The 25,680-nt window shown below is 44.1% G+C and overlaps 1 protein-coding gene across 1 annotated transcript in view; it reads right to left on the bottom strand.

Annotated features, from left to right (window-relative positions):
* The window catches only part of CMTM4 (CKLF like MARVEL transmembrane domain containing 4), a 64,602-nt gene extending 40,536 nt beyond the window's left edge, over nucleotides 1–24,066 (bottom strand). The window contains exon 1 of the mRNA XM_082863240.1: nucleotides 23,777–24,066. Within this exon, the coding sequence (XP_082719366.1) occupies nucleotides 23,777–23,962 (186 nt within the window). The 5' untranslated portion in view covers nucleotides 23,963–24,066. The remainder of the gene's footprint in view (nucleotides 1–23,776) is intronic.
* Nucleotides 24,067–25,680: the final 1,614 nt, after the last annotated feature.

Genomic DNA, 25,680 nt, shown 5'->3' with positions numbered 1-25,680 from the left:
AAACAAATATAGTATATTAACACATATATGTGGAACCTAGAAAAATGGTACAGATGAACTGGTTTGCAGGGCAGAAATAGAGACACAGATGCAGAGAACAAACATATGGACACCAAGGGGGGAAAGTGGCGGGGGGGAGGGGTGGTGGGATGAATTGGGAGATTGAGATTGTCATATATACATTAATATGCATACAACAGATAACTAATAAGAACCTGCTGTATAAAAATAAAAAGATTCTTCAGAGCATACAAAATTACCAGGGATAAAAAAAGAGATTACACAAAAATAAGTTTCAATTCACTAAGAAGGTATAATACAACCAATAACAGAGCCTCAAAATACATGAAGCAAAACTGATCAAACTGAAAGAAATGGGCAAATATAGTCGAAGACTTCAACATTCCTCTCTCCAAAGAACTAGGAGACAGAAAATCGGCAAGAATACAGAAGTACTGATGGATCAAACACTGAAACATAAGGTCTAAAATAATAAAACTCTTATAAGAAAACATAGGGGAAAAGTTTCATGACATTGGATTTGGTAATAATTTTTTGGATATGATACCAAAGCACAGGGTAAAAAAGTAAAAATAGATAAACTGAACTACACCAAAATTTAAACTCTGTACACCAGGGGACACAATCAACAGAGTAAAAAGACAACTAGAGAATAGGAGAAAGTATCTGCAAATCATATATCTAGTAAGAGTTAATATCCAGAATATATGAAGTACTTCTACAGCTCAACAACAAAAAAAACAAACAGGGCTTCCCTGGTGGCGCAGTGGTTGAGACTCCGTCTGCCGATGCAGGGGACACGGGTTCGTGCCCCGGTCCGGGAAGATCCCACATGCCACGGAGCGGCTGCGCCCGTGAGCCATGGCCGCTGAGCCTGCGTGTCCGGAGCCTGGGCTCCGCAACGGGAGAGGCCACAACAGTGAGAGGCCCGCGTACCGCAAGAATAAATAAATAAATAAAATGCTTAAAACAGTAATTTTTACATTATGTATATTTTATCGCAATTTAAAAAAGAATACAGACGTACTGAACAATATCATCAACCACCTGTATCTAACTGATATTTATAAAACGCTTCACCTATCAAAAGGAGAGAACACATCCTTCACAAGTACACATGGAACATCACCAAGATAAATAATATCTTTGATGAGAAAACATACTTTTTTTTTTGGCCGCACCACGTGGCATGTGGGATCTCAACCAGGGATGGAACCCGTACCCCCTGCAATGGAACCAGAGTCTTAACCACTGTACAGCCAGGGAAGTCCTGAAAACATACTTCAATAAATTTAAAAGAAAATCACATAAAGTGTGTGCTCTGATCATAATGGAACTAAACTAGAATTAATAATGGAAAGAAAATTGGAAAAATCTCCAATCTCTTGGTAATTAAACAACATGTTCTTAAATAACTGATGAGTTAAAGAGCAAGTTTCAAGAGAAATTAGAAAATATTTTGAACTGAATGAAAATGAGAAAACAACTTACGAAAAACTTGTGAGATATAGCTGAACCAGTACTCACTGGGAAAGTTATAACACTGAATGCTTACATTAGAAAAGAGCAGGGGCTTCCCTGGTGGCGCAGTGGTTGAGGGTCTGCCTGCTAATGCAGGGGACACGGGCTCGAGCCCTGGTGTGGGAGGATCCCACACGCCGCGGAGCAACTAGGCCCGTGAGCCACAACTACTGAGCCTGCGCGTCTGGAGCCTGTGCTCCACAACAAGAGAGGCCACGACAGTGAGAGGCCCGCGCACCACGATGAAGAGTGGCCCCCGCTTGCCACAACTAGAGAAAACCCTCGCACAGAAACGAAGACGCAACACAGCAAAAATAAATTAATTAATTAATAAACTCCTACCCCCAACATCTTAGAAAAAAAAAAGAGCAAAGATCTCAAATCAACAATCTAAATTTCCACCTTAAGAAACTATAAAAAAAAGTAATCCTAAAATAAGTAGAAGAAAGGAAATAATAAAGAGCTAAAATCAATAAACTGGGGAAAAATAGAGAAATGTCAACGAAACAAAAAACTGGTTTAGAAAAAAAAAACTGGTTTACTTCTGTAGCCAGATGGCCACAGGAAAAAAAAGAAAAAAATTGACCAATTATCAGGAATAAGAAGATATACCAACAGACCCTCACAAACATTAAAAGGATAATAGAGAAATACTGCAAACAACTCTACACACATAAATTTGACAATGATAGGGACCAATTTCTTGACAGCCACAAACTACCAAAACTCACCCAAGAAGTAAAAGATAACTAAATCTATATTCCTCATGAACAAAGACACAAAAATCCTCAACAAAATACTAGGAAATCTAATCCAGTGATATTATGTAAAAAGAATAGTACCCCACAATCATTGTGATTTATCCCAGGAACAAAAGGCTGCTTCAGTTTTCCAAAATCAGTAAATGTAATCCACCATAAAACACTTCATTATGTCAATGGATGCAGAAAAAAACATTTGACAAAATTCAACATTCATTCATGATAAATGTTGCCAGCAAACTAGGAAGGGAACTTCCTCAACCCAAGAAAAGGGCATCTACCAAAAATCTACAGTTAATATCATACTTTCTGAAGAAAATGAATACTTTCCCCCTAGGATGGGGAACAAAGCAATGACCTCTATTCTCATCACTGATATTCCACATCCCACTGGAAGTGCTAGCCAGTGCAAGAAAAACAGATAGAAGGCATACAGATCGGAAAGAAAGAACAGCTGTCCCTATTCACAGACAGCATGATTGTCTATGTAGTTCCACGGGAATCCATAAAAAAGCTCCAAGGACTAATGTGTGAGTTAGCCAGGTGGCAGGATCCCAGGTTAACACACAAAAATCTATTGTATTTCTGTATCCTAGCAATAAATCATCAAAAATTGAAATTTTAAAAATATATATCAGTTACAATAGATTTGAAAAGAATAAAACACTTACATATAAATCTAACAAAACAGGTACAGGACCTGCACAGTGAAAAGTACAAAATATTGAAGAAAGAAATAAAAAACCACCTAAATAGGTAGACAGACATACTGTGTTCATGGACTGGAAGACTCAATACAGTTGCAATATCAATTCTCTACAAATCAATCTGTAGGTTTAACACAATCCCAAAATCCCAGCAAGACTTTTCTATAGACAGAAACAAGTTGATTGTAAAATTTATATGGAAAGTCAAAGGAATGATCAAAATTTTGAAGAACTAAGTTGAAGGATTCTTTCTATCTGATTTGAGAAGTACTATAAAGCTACAGTAGGGGACTTGCCTGGTGGCACAGTGGTTGACTCTGCACTCCCAGTGCAGGGGGCCCCAGGTTCAATCCCTGGTCAGAGAACTAGATCTCACATGCATGCCGCAACTAAGAGTTCGCATGCCACAACTAAGGAGCCCACATGCTGTGACTAAGGGGCCCGCCTGCCACAACTAAGACCCAGCACAACCAAATAAATAAATAAATTTTTTTTTTTAAAAAAGCTACAGTAATCAAGACAGTATAACAGCAATAAAAGGATGGACACATAGATCTACGGAACAGAATAGAGTCCAGAAACAGACATACACAAATATGGCCAACTGATTTTTGACAAAGGTGGAAAGGCAATTCAATAGAGAAAGGATAGCCTTTTCAACAGTGTTGGAACAACTAGATGTCAGCAAGTATATAAACCTCAAGCTAAATTTTCCAACTTGTATAAAAACGAACTAAATCTAGATCTAAATTAATATAAAACATGAAACTATAATTCTTAGAAGAAAACATGGAAAATTTTTCATGACCTGAGATTAGTTCTTAGATATGACTCAAAGAGCAGAATCCATGAGAAAAAAAAAAAGATAAACTGATTTTCGTCAAAACTAAAAACTTGTTCTGCAAGACATGGTTAAGAGAATGCAAAGACAAACCACAAAATGAGTTTAAAATATTTTCAAGTCATGTATCTGGCAAAGCTCTTATATCCAAAGTATATAAAGAATTCTTAAAACGCAACAGTAAAAAACAAACTGTCTAACAAAAAAACAGGCAAAAGACTCAAATTCTTCACCAAAGAGAATATACAGATAGCAAATAAGTGCAAAATGCTTACATCATTAGCCATTTAGGGAAATGCAAATTAAAACCACTATGAGATGCCACGGCACACCTATTACATTGGCTTTAAAAAAAAAAAAATGAAGGGCTTCCCTGGTGGTGGCAGTGGTTAAGAATCCACCTGCCAATGCAGGGGACATGAATTTGAGCCTTGGTCCGGGAAGATCCCACATGCCACAGAGCAACTAAGCCCGTGCGCAACAACTACTGAAGCCCACACGCCTAGAGCCCCTGCTCCGTAACAAGAGAAGCCACCGCAATGAGAAGCCCACGCACCACAACTAAGAATAGCCCCTGCTCATGGCAACTACAGAAAGCCCACGTGGAGCAACGAAGACCCAACGGAGCCAAAATTAAATAAATAAAATTTATTTTAAAAAAAGATAACACCAAGTGCTATAGCCAGGATGCAGAGCAACTGGAACTCTCATATACTGATGGTAAAATGCAAAATAGTGCAGACACTCTGGAAAACTATTCAGCAGCTTCTTACACATTTAAACATACACTTACCAGGGACCTCCCTGGTGGTCCAGTGGTTAAGACTCTGCGCTCCCAATGCAGGGGGCCAGGTTCTATCCCTAGTCAGGGAACTAGATACCGCATGGCTCAACGAAAAGATCCCACGTGTTCCAATGAACATCCCACACACAGCAACGAAGATCCCACGTGCCACAACTAAGACCCGGTTCAGCCAAATAAATAAATATTCAAAAAAATAAACAAACAGACACTTAACATATAATCCAGCAATTTCAGTCCTAGGTTTAACCCCAGTGAAATAAAAACCTATGTTCACACAAAAATTGTATATGAATGTTTATAGCAGCTCCATTCATAATCACTAAAAATTGGAAACAACCCCAAATGTCCTTCAACAGTAAATGATTATAAAGAAACTGTAGTACATACCTACAGTACTCAGCAATAAAAAGGAATGAACTAGTGATAAAACACAACATGAATGAATCTCAAATGCATCACCTTAAGTGAAAGACAAAACCAAAAAGTTGCATACTCTATGATGCTCTGCAAAAGACACAACTATAGTGATGGGGAACAGATGAGTGGTTGTCAAAGGGTGGGTGTGACCACAAAGAAGAAGAATGAGGAAGTTTTGTGGGTTGATGAAACTGTTCTGTATCCTGATTGAGGTAGTGGTTATGTGAATGTATATCTGTGTTAAAACTCACAGACCTGAATGCCAAAAAAAGTCAATTTTATTGTATTTCAATTTAAAAAATAGAACATGTGGAGACCACCAACATCCTTAGCATGTCCCCAACCTCTAGAGCTCAAATTTCTGCCAGTTTTCTTATGCTCTCGGAAAGAAAATGGTGGGAACTCCCTTATTAAATTTTTTTTCTTGTTGGTTTAACTCAAAACCACGATGTGACGAATTTCAAATTAGCTTTTAAATGCTGTTTTTCCAGAATTCAAAATATAGAATAAAAGCCCTTCAATTTTGCCACTCAGTCATGAAACAAAACAAAAATAATCTAAAGAAAGAAACAGATCAATTTCCAAAACGGGAACCAAAACAAAAGCAAGACTGAGTCTACTGGATGGGGCCGACCAGCTAGCGTCTAAAACATAATGAATCATAATGTTCAGACATTAGCTGTGCATTTAAGACTTGTGCACTCCGCAACAAGAGAAGCCACCGCAATGAGAAGCCCGTGCACCGCAATGAAGAGTAACCCCCGCTCACCGCAACTAGAGAAAGCCAGTGTGCAGCAACGAAGGCCCAACTCAGCCAAAAACAAATAAATAAATGAAATAAATTTTTTAAAAAGATGTGCAGTTTTCTAAATATATACTATACGTCCATAAAAAGTCCTTAAAAGCAATAACATAAATCTACAGTTATAACTCCAAAAAAAACAAAACAAAACCCACCACTCTGTGCCATACCCAAAAGCAAGTTATAGAACAGCATGTACAATATCCCATGTTTACAAATATGCACACACAGCAACGAAGTCTAAAACAACAGATACCTGTTAACAGAAGTTCTCCCTAGCTGATGAGAATACGGGTGATTTTTACTTCTTTCTTCATTTTTCTATAGTAGTCTTTTTTTTTTTTAACCACAGAGACAAATACTTTTATAATCAGAAAAATTTTTTTCTCATTTTGGAAAATAGCATTCAAGTTAAAAACGTGATATTTATACTACAGATCAATTTATATATGACTTAGGCTGTGGGCTCCTTGACATAAAGGAGCTTTGTAAGCCTCATACAGTACCAGATTCCCAAAAGACATTTTACCAGATGTGTGTCTGGAGAAGGAAGAATAAAATATGCAAGGCTTCTCACGAGAAGTGGTAACTTCTCTGGCATCTCTGAATAAAAAGAGGGGAAGAAATCAGGCAAGTGGCAAAGGTAGGTCTGGATGGAGGGAGACCTGTCAGTGATGGCAAAGAGGCAGAATAGATCCTGACACGGAAGGAAGGCAGGGAAGTAGACCGAGAGGGAGACCAGGAAATCTGGAAGAGGTGTGAAGCAAAAGACCATTGTGCTCACTAAAAATCAGAGAGCTAACTATTCCATCCCTCTCCCCTCCCCTGCCTTCCCACCCCGAGAAGTGGTGGGAAGTGACCCCGAGGCTGTTCCTTGCACAGGGGTGCCATGCTCAGGACCCCAAGTGCCTAACGGGGGCGGGTCCCTGACCCAAGGGCAGCCAACCCACAGGATGGCGAAGCACCTCTAATTTGGCCTGGCTAGGAAAGCTCCATCCAAATAGAGACAGTGGCAATCAGGCCAATCAGACACTCTCTGGAATTCAACCGCAGTCAGCAAGTTAGCGTCAGAGAGAGCAGACAGACCTGGGATGGACATTTTAAATAATCTATCAGAATATACTTATAAGATGTACATCAGAAAACGTAACGCCTGCAACTTTGTCTAAGCGTTCTTTTACGACTCCTCTGACCTTTTAGGAGTTGCTTTTTGGTTTATACTGTCATTTACATAAAATACCTAAGTGCACACACTGCAGAGCCTGTCCTGCACTTTTGTGCTGCTACTTAACAGTGAAATGTGGTTTGTTCCATAGGGCCTCTTACTATGGCAATTCCTTACAACAGGAGATTGTGTTTCCCACTGCTAACAAGTTAAGCAGCAATGTTTTTAACATACTCCCCTTTGCAGTCTTTTCCTCAGCCAGTTTTCTCTTCTTGGAAGTAACCAAGCAGAAGGTTCACATTTTATTAAGAAAACTGCCTTCCTCTGCGTAGTTTTCAACCTCCACTCAGGTCCTTGTCCAGACTTGCTGATGGGATTCTTTCAGGTTAACAGCACCCAGTCCTTGGCTACCTGAGACAGACACCCTGCCACGTGCTGCCCTCCACAGTGGGGCATGGCCCCTGTGCCCCTCCAGCCAGTTCTCGTCCCCAAGTTCTCAGACCAAGGCAGTCAGTGCTCACAAGCCCCTGCCAGATAAGCCCAACGGACAGATCCCCGTCCCTAAGCAGGTCCAGCTGGCAGTGGATGAGGCACTTGGCTGGCCTCGGGCTAGAACGGGGCCAGCACAGAGCTGAGCAGAGCCCAATCCTCTTTCAGATGTGATGAGGTCACAGGCTGGGCTATGAAGAGAGGACATGGGCCCTCTGTGGCCCAGGAGCCACGGGCTGCCCTTAATCCAGCAGCTAGAAAGAAAAACTGAGTCCTGCTGAGTGAAGCACTGACTCGAGTCCAAGATTCATGAGGCCCAGCTGCTTGGCCCTTCCAGGGTTCCCTCCAAGGCCTGGTGTACCTGGTCCTGCAGTCAACCCAAAGCAACCCACGTGTCTCTCTGTTCCTGGCAACTCAGAGCTGACCGACACTGCAGGGATGGGCTCAGCCTTGGGAGCAGCCCACCCAGTCAGAGGCGCCTCAGTGCTCACACCCAGACAGGAGCTCCTGGGGCGGAAAGTGTGTCAGGATGTCTGCCCTGGCCTCGACTACCCAAGCACACATCATCAGTTGTTTGACGGATGTTCTAACAATAATTTAGGTTCGGAGCGGGACCGAAAGTTTAATTTCAACAACGTGGGAGCTCTTGTTTAAATGAGTCAGAAAGTTAACTTTTTATCTGTGCTCATCCATTCGGTCATGCAGTACTGACTTCATCTTCATGCACACACCTCACAGAGGACCACACAAAAGGCCAGAAGGCCCTGCACATGCTTACCAATCTAAAAAAAATCTGTTTTAAATACCGTATCTGGAAAACAAAATTTAAAGTTCACATTTTTGTTTTATTTGGTCTTACTTTAAAAATGCACTCCCCTATCTAGCTTAATATCATGGCTAAGCCACGCCTCTAAAATAAGTTTCCCAATTAAATAATCAAGACATAAGCTGCTTCACATGGCACCCGTGTGCCAGTTAGAAACATTCCAGTCTGGGTGGCAGCTTGGCTTGGCAAGAGGATAGCAAATTAAAAACAGCACCTGCTCTGGACTGATGAATTGGGACGCTGCCTAGTACCAGGGCATGTGCCTTGGCAAGCAGAGCATGCAGGCTGGATCTCAGCCTCCCTCACCCTCTCGGTTAGACCCACGGCGCAGTGCACAATCTGCCCAACTGTACAAAGTAGCCTTGGACAATAGAGATTTAGAGCAGGATCTCAGGAACTTTCTTTGTTCCTCTATGACAATAATAATAATAATACGGCTAAACTAATCTTGCTAAATCCTCTACTTGGCCGGTCTTGATGATCTGATTGTCAAATATTAAGAAGTTTACAAACCGGTAGAATTTTAAAATATTGTTTTACTTTGTTTTCATTTATATTGATCTGGTCTGAGACTCAATGATAGACTTCACAGTCCATTAAAAAAAAAAACAAAGGGACTTCCCTGGTGGTCCAGTGGTTAAGACTCCGAGCTCCCAATGCAGGGGGTCCGGGTTCAATCTCTGGTCGGGGAACTAAGATCCCACACGCTGCACGGCACAGCCAAAAAGAAAAAAACAAAAACAAAACTGCAGGTCTCCTACAGAACTCCATGGAGCTAAACACAGAGGAGACCCTTTACAAACTACTGGGCTCCCCCAGGTTTCCCTCAACCTGGCAATTCATCATTCTCTGTGGATTTCACTCATCTAACTAGCTTCGCAACCCCTAGGCCTGCAAAGTCTCAGACCAACAGCTGAAGCTTTCCCAAAGCGCCTAGTGAGGCAAGTGCAGTATCTCCCCAGCTGCCTCACCAAAACCACCTCTGAGCACAACGCCAGTAACATCCTCATCACCACCTCGGCCACCATGGCACATCTCGGGACCATGCAAACAGCCATGTGAATGAGTTCACCTGTGACAAGTGGGGGGTCTGTCTCCCTAGCTTCAGCTCCAAAACCATACTTGAAAGGAATACAGATCGATTTGCTGGCAAATTATCCTGATGTCTGTCAATTTATTATCAGAGAAATTAAGGAACTAAAAGGCAAATTCTATCTACCAATATCAGGCTTTTGTTACAATCCAAACTTTGAGGGCTCCCAAGTCCGCTGCCTGCCCCAGTACATTCACTTGGGCCATTTGTCTGGGCTGAGTAAACACCTGAACTTTTTTATTTTTTTAATGTTTATTTATTTATTTACTTAGGCTGCGCCAGGCCTTAGTTTCGGCACGCGGGCTTCTTAGTTGCAGCATGCCCGCGGGATCTAGTTCCCCGACCAGGGATTGAACCTGGGCCCCCTGCTTTGGAAGCGCGGAGTCTTACCCACTGGACCACCAGGGAGGTCCCAACACCTGCACTTTAAACAGAGTATCACAGGGGAATCCCCTGGCGATCCCAGTGGTTAGGACTCCCCGCTTTTACTGCCGAGGGCCTGGGGTTCAATCCCTGGTCGGGGAACCAAGATCCCCCAAGCTGTGTGGCGCGGCCAAAATAAATAAATCAATAGAGTATCACAGGCAAAGACTTGATTTATCATATACAGGCTTTCCTAAAACTACTATCCTAGAAAATGTCTGAGGATGTTAACTATTCATCTGTCTTCCCCGTAATCACATAAAGGGTAAGGAAGATTATCAGAATTCACAGAGCTATCCCCACATCTGGCTTCACAGAAAGGAATCAAACTGTCACCCTAGAGCAGGAGCCAGTCACAGGGGAAAGAACGCCAGCCTGAGGCCCAGGTTCCAAGACGACCAACAAACTGGACAGCCATAGGTAAGTCACAACTTCTCTAGGGTCAGATTCCCCACGTGTCAAAGTGCCATAAATGTTAGCTTCAGCATCTCTTTGATGGAGAAATAAACAATGAAAAATAAAAACAAGGAATATAATAAACCTAACTGCCACCTCTTTACTCCCACTTGCCACGGTCCTTCCCGTCCCCAATCCTCACCTGGACTCCTCAGAGTCTCTTAGCAGGCTTTGGATCATCTCATCCTTCTCAAAGCCAGTCCTCACACCCTCTAACCCAGCGACAGCCAACAAAAACACGTGAGCCATGTAAGTAATTTTAAATTTTCTAAGAGCCATATTTTAAAAAGTAAAAAGAAATAGGTAGAGTTCACTTTAATAGTAAATTTATTTATCCTGATATAGCCAAAATACCACCATTTCAACATGTAATTTTACATTCTGCTTTTTTCCTATTACCTCTTTGAACTCCAGCATGTTTTTTACACCTATGCACGCCTGAAAATTCATACTAGCCACACTGCTCAACAGCCACAGCTCTGACTGTTCCTCATATCCTTCAGAAAATCCAAATTCATTAGCCTAACAAGTCAGGCCCAAACCGGGTCCCCCTCATCCCTCCCCTTCCATACCTCTGCCTGGTGAACCATACCTGGTACTTGCTTCCCACCCGTTTCCTGGGCTTGCCCTCAACTCCCAGGACCTGGTATACTCCTTCTCCACAGGACACACCACACCTCCTAGCCAAGCCCACTGTCCCCACCCCTATTACAGCACTTGGCTCCGGTGATCAGGAAGGTTGTGTACTTTCTCTGCCTCATACCAAACCCTCCTCCAAATGGACTGTGAACCCCTTGGAGGCAGGGATTTTTGTCTTATTTATGTATGTCTAACAGTATCTGGCCCAGCCTCGACGTTCACACACATATGAAGTAGAGATTTTTTTTTTAAGGGGGAAAATATGTTAGAATTTTTACCAACATCTAGCTACTGACCTTGATCTAACTCTAAAGTTATTTAGCCAACTCTTAACCTGAAATTATACACGTGTGTAGGGTTTGGACCAAAAATGGTTGAGAGAAAGTAGACAAGCTAAAGAAGCAACTACTGCTGGAAGAGCCGTTGCTCCTTGGGGTTTGTTTTTTTTCCACTGGCACAAAAAACTTTTAGCCTTAAACTGTTTTTCATAGCTGTGCTGGAATAAACGGGAAACCACAAAAATGAAGGCTTCCCTTGCACCAGTCATCAAATTGTAGTGGCAAGAAAGAAACCATTCAAAACTATCCACGTTTGATGAAACTCTGAACATTTTAAGTGTTTATTAACCCATTTAATTCCCAAATTTAACCAATCATTTGAAATGTTCAGAGACAAAATTCTGGATTCCAGTATTTCCTACAGACCTCTCCAATCTTCACTGGAGATGAAGGCCTCCCTTCTCAGGCCTCACAGAACGGCTGTTCTTTTATTTTCATCAGAGGGGTACATAAAAACAAACACAAGGACCCTCAGCCTCAATCCCAGTTGTGACTTCTTTACACATGTTAAGTGTCTGCTCTAAGGATTCTCAAAATACTGACGTGGCAGATCCTCAGTGACCCTCTCCCCCAACATGTTAATCAGAAAGCAGACAACTTTAGTAATAATTACAGAACCCCTGGTTTTCATTTTATACGTTCCTAAGCAAAAAGCTTGGCAAAGCCTCTTATGGTTTCCCCTCTTACAAAAATCTGTCTCCTAAGCAAAAGCTTCTGTTTCCTAGTAGCACTAGATACACTTAAAACTCACGGTTAAAAAATGAAAAAAATCATTACAATGGCATTTTATTTCCATACTTTCTCCCCAATATTTTCCACTTACAACAGAGTCCAGAAGCTTATTTGCTTATAAATATATAAATGTTATTGTTCCCTTGTAGATCCCATGTTTTCAAATAATTTGACCTTACAAACTATGTTAAATAATACATAAACTGTTATTTTTTTTCTTTCTCCTGTGAAACCGATATGTGTATTCACCTGTTCATTCGGTGCCTCACTATGGGCCAGGCACTGTTTTAGACACTGAGGATACCTCAGGGAACTCAAAACACAAAGCCTCTGCTCTCGTGGAGTTAGTATTCTAGTTGGGTGGTAAATGCTGAGAAGAAAAGTAAAGCAGGGTGAGGGGGATAAAGAGCAGGGATGGGGGAGTGTCCTACTTTTGGCAGGTGGTCGGGGAAGGTCTCTTGAGCAGAAGAGAAGAACAGCAGTTCTGAAGAACAGAGCCAAGTGGGCATTTCTGGGAAGGGGTGGAGGGGATGGAAGAATAAACCTCAGATGCAAAGACTCTAAGGCAGGAGTATGTTACTCAAAAAGTTAATCAAAGCTTCTGGTCAAGTGAAATAATCAGTACCTTAAAACCCCAGTCAAAAAAGAAACTGGGCTTACTCTGTTTAATGCAGTTTATATTAGACTTTCTGAAACACAGTTGGTACCCAGCCCCTCAGTCTGATTCTCAACCCCCACTTCTAAATTAATAAACTCAGGGCTCCCAGGGGACCCCCCCACTCTGAAAACCAGTGGCAGACCCCACCATTCTATGTGAGGACACAAGGCCACACACGAGAGGTGCTGAGAGGAGGGCTGGGCGCCACCCCCGCCTTTAAGTGAGAATTTTTCACACAAAAATCCCCCCCATCAAGAAGTTAAACCGCTTCAAAATAAGATAGTTTCCAAATGCTAAAAAGGCAAGATCTTCTCCCGAAGGAGGTGTCACTTTCTGACCTCCGTACCCTTCTACTCATCTGTCCCTCTTCAGCCAGCTGCAGGCCTGTTCCCAGCTCTGGACCACTTTGAACTGAGCCTTTGAAAGTTTAAACTGGCTCTTCGCCACCAGACAAGATGCTGAGGCCATCCCCTCGTCCGGAGGTGCCCTGCTCTCTTACTCTCTGCCTTTCCTCCTCCTTCTAGACTCTCTGAAGTCTCACCCTGCTAATGAATCCAAATCCCAGTTCATCTCGCCCTGACTTTTTACCTCTCTTGCACACACAGGAATCATCTTATTTTCCAAACAAAAACCTCAGGACTCACTGTCAATATACGGTACTTGCTGCTCTAATTTCAATGCTTGGAATATTTCATAATTTAAAAGTACAGTAATTTTTTAAAACTTAGGATGTACTTATATATGGTCTGAGACAGCACAGAAAATTGAGACTGGGGAAATTTAGGCTCTGTGATCACAGTTACAGGCCTTTGACTACTGCGCTATGCTCTAACAAACAACTTTATTTTCCAAAGAAATACGACATCACCCTACAAAAGGATTCGGAGCCACTTCCAGGAATGAGGATAAAGAGGCAGTGAGTGATAGCTGTGGGTTGAAGGCCAGACTGCTGCTATTTCCAGGTCATTTCAACAGCTCAGGGAGCTAAATGGACCATCATGGAAAATAATCAGCTTTGGCAGCCATACAGACCTCAGCCCTTAATGGGGTGGATCACATATGTGCTACATCTCAGGTAAATCCAGCACTACCTCTAGGCTGGAAACATGCCTCTCTCCAGCATGCAGGTAAGCATCCATTCATTCTACCAGGAGGGAGAAGCATCATGGATTTGGCAGGGCATGTACACTGCCCTTGCCCCCCTAAGCATCCTATTAAGTGCCATGACCTAGGAAAGGCTCTTAGTACTTTGTAATTAAGAAAAGAGGTCATCAGGGACTTCCCTGGTGGTCGAGTGGTTAAGAATCCGCCTTCCAATGCAGGGGACACAGGTTCGATCCCTGGCTGGGGAACTAAGATCCCACGTGCCACAGGGCAACGAAGCCCCGTGCGCCGCAACAAAAGATCCCGCAGGCCACAACTAAGATCCGACGCAGCCAAATAAATAAATATTTCTTAAAAAGAAAGAAAAGATAGGGCTTCCCTGGTGGCGCAGTGGTTGAGAGTCCGCCTGCCGATTCAGGGGACACGGGTTCGTGCCTCCCTCCGGGAAGATCCCTCATGCCACAGAGCGGCTGGGCCCGTGAGCCATGACCAATGAGCCTGCGCGTCCGGAGCCTGTGCTCCGCAACGGAGAGGCCACAACAGTGAGGGGCCCGCGTACCGCAAAAAAAAAAAAAAAAAAAAGGAAAGAAAAGATAAAAGGTCATCACAATGATCATTTTGAGGTGTACAGAAATATCAAATCGCTATGCTGTATAACAAGAATTAACGTAGTGTTCTAGGTCAATTATACTTCAACATCAAACTCATAGAAAAAGAGATCAGAATTGTGGTTACCAGAGGCGGCACGCAGGGGAGAGGGGGATGGATGAGGGTGGTCACAAGGTACAAACTTCCAGGTACAAGATAAATAAGTACTAGGGATGTGATGCACAGCATGGTGAGTATAATAAACACTGCTGCTGTTATATATGAAAGTTAAGCGAGTAAATCCTAAGAGTTATTCTCATCACAAGGAAAAAAAGTTTTTTTTCTATTTCTTTAATTTTGTAACTATCTGAGATGGTGGATGTTCACTAAACTTATAGTGGTAATCATTTCATGATGTATGTAAATCAAATCATTATGCTGCACACCTTAAACTTATACAGTGTCTATGTCAAATATATCTCAATAAAACTGGAAGAGAAAAAATAAATTTTTTTAAAAAAGAAAGAAAGAACAAAGGTTTCCAGGGCTATCAAGAAAGAAAATTTTTTTTTTTTTTAAATTTTGGCTGCACCAGGTCTTATGGTATGCAGGATCTTTTAGCTGCTGCATGTGAACTCTTAGTTGCGGCATGTGGGATCTAGTTCCCTGACCAAGGATTGAACCCAGGTCCCCTGCATTGGGGGCATGGAGTCTTAGCCACTGGACCACCAGGGAAGTCCCAAGAAAAAATTAATTTGGCCCTACGACCCAGGAGGAGTCCTGAAGGTCTTACTGAACTCAGCATTTCCCAGTGATAAGTTCTTGTGGGTAAGCACACTGTTAACTTGGGATAAAGTGAGACCTTTACGTATGTTGTAGGACCAAGTCCATATATTTTTTTTAATGTTCAGAAATGTAATGATATTGCCCTTTGATCTAGTAATAGCACTCCCTGAAATTTAACAAAAAATAGTCACAATTCAAAAGAAGAAGGAAGGACATTTACTGAAGGATCCTTCCTAATAGCAAAATATTGGAAACCATGATCAGGGGATCTTATGCAGCCTTTGGAAGGGAAAAATTCCAAAGTGGTTTTCATTTGACTAAGATTTTTTCCCTAATTTCCTTCAATGTTACAATTTTTTTTAATTGAAATATAACTGGAATATAACATTACATTAGTTTCAAGTGTACAACATAATGATTCAGTATTTCTATATATCAATATTTGTATCAATAATGATATACACATTATCACCACAATAAGTCTTATTTAACATGCGTCACCATATATAGTTTAAAAAAAATTTTTTCTTGTGATGAGAGCTTATCAGATCTATTCTCTTAGCAACTTTCAATTACAACTGCAATACAGTATTATTAACTATAGTAGCCAGCCCTATAGGGTAGATTCCTTTCAAATGGGAGAAATTTTTTCATTAGCATCAATAAATTTATTAAGCACCCACAACTGTGCAGAAGGTTTCTTTTTTAAAAAAAAAACAGGAAAATAGATTGAAAAACTTTTAAGCTTCAAGTTTCTTCAAGATGTCTGTACTGTATTATCTAAATCATTCTCCCTAAAAGAGCCTCCAAATTAAAAGTAAGAAAGTAATAAAAGGTTAACTAAAGATTATGATTGGTATAATAGCTTTAAGGCTAACCTATACTAAGGTAGAGCTAGTAACAGCTGATGCTTTGGGAATTTTTGAATAGAAGATATCTGCATGTGGTATACAATTCAAATACAGTGAAAAATAAATCTCCCTTCCACCCTGACCCTTGGTCACCCAGTTTCCCAATTTGTACCATTCCAGAGATATTCGATAGTGGTAACAGGTTGGTGTGACTTCCATGTGAGAGACACTTTGCTAAGGACTTTGTATGGAAGGCTCACAGGTGCCAGTAACACTCTCATCAGCCCTGATTTACAAATAAGGAGACCTGCTTGTGTCCTGAAGTGAACAAGCAACTGGCCAAAAGTCTCATGGTGATAAGAGACATAAAGTCCATACTCTCAGAGCCCCTCCCCATCCCAGCCCCCAACACACACACACACACCCCTAAACTCCATGTTCTATCTTCATGTTGTGTTGTTCCCTCTGCCCTCAAAACCAATCCTTCATCATCCCTCTGCCTGGCTAACCTGACTTTCCATATCAATTTTAGAATCATCTTCTCTATCTAAAAAAGTCTTGCTGGGATTTTGGGATAGTGTTAAACCTACAGATCAATCTGTGGAGAAGTGATACATATTTTTTTAATTTATTTTTTTAAAGCTTTTATATATTTTTTAAAATTTATTTTTGGCTGCATTGGGTCTTCGTTGCTGCATGCGGGCTTTCTCCAGTCGCGGTGAGTGGGGGCTACTCTTCGTTGCGGTGTGCGGGCTTCTCACTGTGGCGGCTTCTCTTGTTGCGGAGCACAGGCTCTAGGCGCATGGGCTCAGTAGTTGCAGCACGCAGGCTCAGTAGTTGTGGCTCGCGGGCTCTAGAGCACAGGCTCGGTAGTTGTGGCGCAGCATGTGGGATTTTTCCCGACCAGGGTCAAACGCATGTCCCCTGCATTGGTAGGTGGATTCTCAACCACTGTGCCACCAGGGAAGCCCAAGAAGTGATATTTTAATAACTATATTGAATCTTCCAATCCATGAGCACAGTATGTCTGCCCACTTATTTCAGTGGTCTTTGATTTCCTTCTTCGGTGTTTTGTAGTTTTCAGCATGTAGATCCTGTACATGTTTTGTTAGATTTAGCCCTAAGTATTTCATTCTTTTTAGAGCTATCATAACTGATATGGGTTGCTTTTTGTTTTTTCAATTTCAGTTTCCAATGATTGATTGCTAGGACATAAAAATATGATTGATTTTTGTGTGTTGACCTTGTATGCTACCACCTTGCTGACTCACACATTAGTCCTAGGAGCTTTTTTATAGATTTCCATGGGATTGTCTACATAGACAATCATGCCATCTGCAAATAGGGAGTTTTTCTTTCTTTCCAGTCTGAATGCCTTCTATTTATTTTTCTTGCACTGGCTAGCACTTCCAGTAGGATGTGGAAGACAGAAGAGACATGTGGTGAGAACAGACATCATTGCCTTGCTCCCCATCTTAAGGGGAAAGTATTTTCACCACTAAGTATGTCAGCTGTAGATTTCTGGCAGATGCCCTTTTCCAGGTTGAGGCAGTTCCCTTATCTTACTAGTCTTCTTGGCCACATTTATCGTGAATGAATGTTGAATTTTGTCAAAAGTTCTTTTCTGCATCCCCTGACATAATCAAGTGCTTTTTGTGCTTTAAACTGTTAGTATGGCGGATTATATCTCCTGATTTTGGAAAACTGAACCAGCCTTTTCTTCCTGGGATAAGTCACAATGATTGTCCTGTACTATTCTTTTTACATAACATTGCTGGATTCGATTTCCTAGATTTCCTAGTAGTTCGTTGAGGATTTTTGTGCCTGTGTTCATGAGGATGATGTTCATGAGGATGAGGTCTGAAGCTTTCTTTTCTTGAACCATCTTTGTCTGGTTTTATAAAACAGATGTGTACTAGACACTTTCCTGAGGTCTTGGATGATAATTTTACTATTTTTAATCATCATAAAAACTTAAGAGTGGTTTTAATCTTTGCTTAAATTCTGCTAGAATTTATTTGACTTCAAGTTTTTGACCAGGAAGACAACTCCCAAAGATAACAAACTGCCCAAGGGAAAATGGGACTGTTTTATAAGGAGCCACCTTAAGGTAGAAGTGAGAATCCAATGCAGTGAAACTACTTCACTGGCCATTCTCTGCACGCCCCTGCCCTGCTTCTGTATAGCCCAAGAAAGCCAGAAAGGTGAGGGAAGTGCTCACCAGCATGGGATGAAAAACTGACAGTTTCCATCAAATAAAAGATACTTATCACCCAACCCTGAAATGCAAACGCTCACATCTGTCTTTGAGTTACCTAAGAAAGCACCTGTCAAACATTAACGGTTTAGTTCTTACAATTCCTAAAATGCTCAGTCATTACCACTCACATTCTACTACGGAGGAAGCCAAGAAACAATGGGGTTAAGAGATTTCAAGGAGATCAGCAGAGCTAAAATTTGAATTTAAACATCACCTATTACCCAACTTTGTTTAAAAAATAGTCCTAGGGCTTCCCTGGTGGCGCAGTGGTTGAGAGTCCGCCTGACGATGCAGACGACGCGGGTTTGTGCCCCGGTCTGGGATTGTGCCCCGGTCTGGGAAGACCCCACATGCCGCAGAGCGGCTGGGCCCATGAGCCATGGCCTCTGAGCCTGCGTCCGGAGCCTGTGCTCTGCAATGGGAGAGGCCACAAAAAAAAAAAAAAAAAAAATAGTCCTAAACAAATGCAATGCAATGTCAGAAGGTCTATCAGTCGTGGGAGGGGCTCAAGAAAGGGATCCAGGGACTTCCCTGGTGGTCCAGTGGTTAAGACTCTGAACTCCCACTGCAGGGGACTCAGGTTCGATCCCTGGTCGGGGATCTAAGATCCCACATGCCACGGGGCACGGCCAAAAAATAAAATAAAATAAATGTAAACAAAAAAGAAAATAAAAAGAAAGGGATCAGAAGCAAAAGAGCTCCTTGAGAGGTGTTTTTGGATCTTAAAAGCTGATTCTGCTCTTGGCTCTTTTGAGAAGGCCTATCCCCTCAAGGCAGAAAGTGGCAGGTCTGCTGGGTGAGGAACAGGAACTGCACACCTAGGGACAGCGCAATGGCCACTGAGAAATCAAAACCCTTGTTAAGTGTATCACTTCAGCACGTAAAAGTCACCCAAAAAGTCACCAGGCTGACAAAAGACCTCAGAAATGTCCTTGGAGTCAAGGTCTCCTCTGCTCTGTGGAACAACTCAAAATGATGTGTTCAGGAGGCAGGAAAGAGCACACCACCTGGGTTCAAATCCCAGCTCCACCAACCACTAGCCACGTGACCTTAAACGAGTCATGACCTCGGTGCCTCTAACCTTCTCAACCATAAAATAAAGGTGATAACAGTAGAGTAAGCACTCATTAATGATGCCTGCTGTTGTGATTCAGAAAGTTGTCCCATCTAGGTCCTGTCCTCTTCTGACACTGTCCTAACATCATGGTATAAGCGATAGTACGCCCCACCCCAATCCCAAGAGCAAAATTCTTCTTTCAACCAAGTGCTTTGGAAAAAAAATCCAAACCAAACAATAAACAAAAGGCCCCTGGGCTTCCCTGGTGGCGCAGTGGTTGGGAGTCCGCCTGCCGATGCAGGGGACGCGGGTTTGCGCCCCAGTCCAGGAGGATCCCACATGCCGCGTAGTGGCTGGGCCCGTGAGCCATGGCTGCTGGGCCTGCGCTGCGCAACGGGAGAGGCCACAGCAGTGAGAGGCCCGCGTACCGCAAAAAAAAAAAAAAAAAAGGCCCACATTAACTATTTCATTAAATGATGTCTGAGAGCTAAAAACCAATAAGCGCTCACAGAATCCACATTCAAAAGAAAGAAGAAGGTATTTAAATCAATAGCTTAAACCAACTCTTTTCCTACAAAAAGTACATTTATATTGTTTGAAATAACCACAGGAGATACTCTCCCCAACTAAGAAATAGGTATGAGTTTCTTTTCTTTTTTTTGCGGTACGCGGGCCTCTCACTGTTGTGACCTCTCCCGTTGCAGAGCACAGGCTCCGGACGCGCAGGCTCAGCGGCCATGGCTCACGGGCCCAGCCGCTCCGCGGCACGCGGGACCCTCCCGGACCGGGGCACAAACCCGTGTTCCCTGAATCAGGGAAGCCCCGAGTTTCATTTTTAAAACATATAATCTAGGATTTCCCTGGTGGCGCAGTGGTTAAGAATCCGCCTGCCAATGCAGGGGACACGGGTTCGAGCCCACATGCCTCGGGGCAACTAAGGCTGTGCGCCACAACTACTGAGCCTGCGCCCTAGAGACCGCGAGCCACAACTACTGAAGCCCATGCGCCTAGAGCCCATGCTCGGCAACAAGAGAAGCCCCCACAGTGAGAAGCCCGTGCACCTCAACAAAGAGTAGCCCCCGCTCGCCACAACTAGAGAAAGGCCACGCGCAGCAACGAAGACCCAACGCAGCCAAAAATAAATTAATTTTAAAAAAGATATAATCTATGAAAATGCATTGATTAATTTCCATAATATTTCAGATTAGTTTTACTATCAAATAGCATTCCATTTAAAATATCGATTTAACTTTTAAATCACTAGGAAGTAAACTATCTTTAATTCAAATATATATAATTATAAAATTATAATTATAAAATATATAATTATAATTTGGGGGTGGCATTTTCACCAAGTTTCTTTAAAGGCAGGAAGTATTAGTTAGCAACAGTGACAACTAACGTTTTATTACACACTAACTAAGCGCCTAATAAACTAGGTGCTAATTTCTACATACTACCTCATTCTCCTAATTCTTTTTGAGAGATATAGGCTCATTTTACAGAAAAACCTCAGCCTTGAGGTTGACTATTTACGGTTCTGATAGAGAACTGATTGCTAGTACTGTGTAAGGTTTTAACACTAAAATGATACAGAAAGGTAAAGTCTCAAACTTTAATGTGCACGAGAATCTCCCGGAGAATCTTGCTAAACTGCAGATTATGATTCAGAAAGTCTGGGGTTAGGCCTCTGATTCTGCATTTCTAATAAGCTCTCAGGTGCTGGCAATGCAGCTGACCACACTTGGAGCAAGGACCTGCAGGTGGCAATAGGCCACAAACCACAAAAAATGTCTCTAAAACCTAAAACGAAAAAAAGTCAAATTTTTTCTCAAAAACTTATATTAGAATTAGAACTTATATTAGACATATTTCTTGATGGGATTCTGAGCTTTGTAACATCTTAGAAATATCTTCAGGGACTTCCCTGGCGGTGCAGTGGACAGGACTCCATGCTTCCGAGGCAAGGGGCACGGGTTTGATCCCTGGTCGGAGAACTAAGATACCCCACGGCATGGCCAAAAACAAAAAGAAATATCTTCATAACAACTCTTGTCTTCTTTTCCAGTTTAAGTTGAGTGTCCACTATCTTTAAGTTTTGTGGCGGTTTTTCCCCCTAAAAACCCTGATTTTTTTTTTTTAACAAGGCTGAAAAGCTAAATGCATGGAACTGTTTCACGTTGCCATACCCTTCAAGCAGGTCCCCATCCTTCACTCACCCACACATAACATAACCTCTCGCTGTTTAAATTCTAGAGATTAGACAAAAGACAAGAGTTAGGCGAGATTTTAGGGGCTGGGCCCCAAAGTTCTTCCAGATGAAAAGTAAAGCTCTACAAAAAAAAAAAAAAAAACAGCACCTTACGAAAAGGCAGTGATAAATACCACTGGCTTCCATTTCTGGCTTTAGGTGACAAAATTCCAGCAATGAGGTGATATCTAACATTTTATATAAACTACTGGATTTCATTCTTTTATCAGATCTTTTGAATGGCAAGCTCTATGTACTTTCAAAAGTCCAGAGTAAACAAAACAAGGTACTTAACAAGGCCCTAAATTCCACCTGGGCCCAGGTTCCCTCCCATCCTGCTCTTTAATTCACTTCTGATTATCAGTGCTGTACTCAAACATCAGCTAGCTGCCTCTTTTTAAAGGCAGTTATACACCTCCCCCACTCCTCCATTCACTTTGCTAACAACAATGCCTAACTACAGAACAAATATATCTCTTGGAACATTCCACTTTACCAGATAAGGTCAGTTTAAAATTCTAGAGAGGAATAACCTGCTCCGTTTGTCTTTCCTGAGAGCCCTTCAAAAATACCCTCCTGCAATCAGCAGAACAAGCCTTTCACCCGAGCGAGAGAGCGAGAGAGCGAGAGAGCGAGAGAGCGAGAGAGCGAGAGAGCGAGAGAGCGAGAGAGCGAGAGAGCGAGAGAGCGAGAACAGTCTATGATTCTGCAATTTACAAACACTGAGACCTTTATTTAAAGGATATCCACACATTAAATGATTCCCAAGGAACCTTTATCTATGTACTCAAGTAAGCACAAGAAGACCAATGCTTGGAAGAAACAAAATGCACATACATTGCACCTCTGTGCAAATGGCTTCTCTAGATGAGAAGTCGCTGCCAGGCCTCAGTGAAAGGCCTACCTGTGTCAGGGGATATAGGGACAGTTTTTTCCGAACTGGAGTATGCTCTATCCACAGCAGAGCTAAGTAACAAACCAAAGAGGCCTGTTAGAAAACCACAAAAGAGGGGCAGAGGGGACAGGCCCCTGCCCTGAACACCCTGAAAGCTAAAATAAGAATTCTGAGAAATGAGCTCTACCATAGACAAGCCCAAAAGAAAGTTCTCTGTTTCTGTTACCTCCAAAACTGGCTGCCCTCCCATAGTGATTTAACTCTGGGTACCAACTGGGCAATGCCAGCCACCGTGCTGGGGCGGAGGATTCAGGGATGCCGGTTCTACCTTCTGGGCTAATTAGAAGGAATCAAAACCTCTGCAGCAGGGACTTCCCTGGTGGCCAGTGGTTAAGAATCCGCCTGCCAATGCAGGGGACACTGGTTCGAGCCCTGGTCCAGTAAGATCCCACATGCCGTAGAGCAACTAAGCCCGTGCACCACAACTACTGAGTCTACACTCTAGAGCCCGGGAGCCACAACTATCGAGCCCACGTGCCACAACTACTGAAGCCCGAGTGCCTGGAGCCCGTGCTCCGCAACAAGAGAAGCCACCGCAATGAGAAGCCCGTGAAAGGCAACAAAGAGTAGCTCCCACTCACTGCAACTAGAGAAAGCCCCCGTGCAGCAACGAAGACCCAATGCTGCCATAAATAAATAAATAACAAAAAACAAACAAAACCTCTGCAGCATAAACTGGAGACTCTGGGCAGATCTGGGCTCCCCCAATGCATCTGGACTACATGCCTCCATTCAACATTTATTTGAGCGTCTACCATATGCCCAGCACTGTGCTGGGCGCCGGGGAAGAAACCGAGCCACAGTCCCCAGTGGTGGAAGCCGAGACAAACGAGGACCATCCGGAGGAGTGGAGGATGTGCGGGCCCTGAACACCTAACACAAGTTGCTATGACCAGCAGTACCCAGGGGACAGCATGACCCCGGCCGGGTTTCGCGCACCACCAAACCCAACAGTGAAAGAGGCTCGCGACAGCGAAGTTTGGAGTGGACAGGAAGGCCCGGGGGCAGGTGTTCAGGTAGAAGGCGCACACCTGAGGCGGCAGGGTCCCCAGGGGAGGCGGGAGGGCGGCACGGGGAGCCAGCGAAGGAGAGGGAGAGCAAGGACTGGGGCCATGGGAAGCGAGTGCGCGGTGGAGGCCGGCCGGGCCTGCGCCCCCTGAAGCGGGAGCAGGGAGGGAAGGCGCGCGGCTAGGCCGCCCGCCGGCACCTGGGGCCCCGCCCGGCACCTACCACTTGGGCGACCTTGAGGCAGCCAAACGCGCCGCGCAGGTAGTCCGGGTCGCAGCGCAGGCCAGCCAGCCCGCGGCGCTGGCTCACCGGCTCGGTGGTGGGCTGGTACGGACTGCTGGCGCCCGAGATCATGGAGGTGCTCGAGGCCTCGCCCTCGAAGCCGTCCAGCTCCTCGCCGCTCCGCATGCTGCCGCCCGACCCGGGCCGCCTTGCGCGGCTGGCCTCAGGCGCCCGGAGCTAGCGGGCTCAGCGGGGCCGCCGCATCGCCGCCGCCGACGACGACGACTAACTGCCCGCACAGCCGCCGCCGCCGCCTCTGCGCCCGCCGCCCGGCTGCGGCCGCGGCTCGGTCCGCTCGGGCTCGGCTCCCGCCGCCTCGGCAGCGGAAAGGGAGGGAGGCGGGAGCTGGCGGAGAGGGAAGGAGGCGGGAGCCGGCGCGGCCAGCCGGGAGGGGGCGGAGCGAGTGCCCGCCCGCCGGCCGCTCGGCGGCGCTCCGCGGCTCCAGCGGGTGGAGGTAGCTGCCCGCGCTGCGGGGCCTCGGGAGGGCGGGGCGGAGCGGGGCGGGGCGCCAGGGCCTCTGGCTCCGCCCTCACCTGAGTACGCGCGGGGGTCGGGGCCGCGGCTGCGCGCCAGGCGATCATAACGTGGGAGGGCGAAGGTCGGGGAAAGAAGAGTAGTGGGGAGCAGGGAAAATGGGGGTTGACGGAGGGTCGAGGTGGACCTAGGGGGCACGGAGCTGCTTTCCCAGAGCGCTGCCTCCGTTTCTTCCCTGGAGGAAGTGGGGTCTTCTTCAGGTAGGCCAGGGGACTTATCGGTGAAGACCAAGGTGTGCTGTGCGACCCCCGTGCTGGAAACAGTACGGGGCCCAGGGTGGGCCTGACTTGGACTGTTTGACAAGAGGGGGCTAAGTGTCTGGGCTCCCACACTGGGCAACAAACCAGTACCGAAGTCAGGGACTGAACGGGACAGGGGTGAGAAGTCGGGGTGAGTGAGGTCGCTTAGTACTGGGTCTGTATTTGTGAATAACTCCCAATGTACGCTCTGGATTCACCGGCCTGACCGAGAATGGGAGCTAGCCCACAGGAGACCCTCGGTGACTAACATTAGTTTCCTCTCTTAGCTGAAAAGGTTTTGCAATCTCTGCCTAATCACCAAGGCAGGTTAAACACAGATTTTTGCACTGAAGGGCATTAATTAGGGACCAATTTGCAATTCAAGTGTAAAGGATAATTTTAAGCTTAAGTAAAACACCGACTTTCTAAGAATTGTCCCTTTGGTATTGAACCCTCCCACACCACAAATATCTAGAGCTTACCATGCTTTAGACACTGAGGAAGGCACTTGAAAGTGTTATTCCCATTTTACAGAAGACCAGACTAAGGTTTCAGACTGGTAGTCCCAGGCCACACAATTGGTGAGCAGAGCCCACTCACTTGCAAATTTTTTCACTACACAGTGTTGCCTAGTATATAATTCAGATGGGCTTGTGAACTTAGGAAGTGAGAAGCAGTAAATGTCATAACTCAGGAGATCTCAATTTAAAGGGCTCTCACCTTTTGGTTACCAAAGATGGGAACGACAATGACTCTAACACTCCATTCAGCCCACAAATATTTATTGGGCACTTATATGCTAAAGAATATGCTAGGACCTGGAGGTTGCCAATGAAAGAACAAGTTGAATGGTTGGATGCAGACTCTGGCCTCTGCTTTCTCCCCAAATCCCAGTGAAATGACAGTTACAGAGACATTTTTTAAGGGCATAAAACCACAGGGACAAAGAATGGGAAAGGAGACAATGGCAACAAAATGTTGGAAGCAGAAAAGCAAATGGGCAAGTGGTAACTAACTTAGCAGATCCAAGAAAGCTAAACCCTAAGTTGGCACAGGGGAAGGCTGAAATGC

The sequence above is a fragment of the Leucopleurus acutus genome (genome assembly GCF_964270905.1).
Source record: "Leucopleurus acutus genome assembly, chromosome: 20".
Classification (NCBI taxonomy): domain Eukaryota; kingdom Metazoa; phylum Chordata; class Mammalia; order Artiodactyla; family Delphinidae; genus Leucopleurus; species Leucopleurus acutus.
The sequence above is the reverse complement of the archived record's forward strand: the minus strand, read 5'-3'. Positions and strand labels throughout refer to the sequence as shown.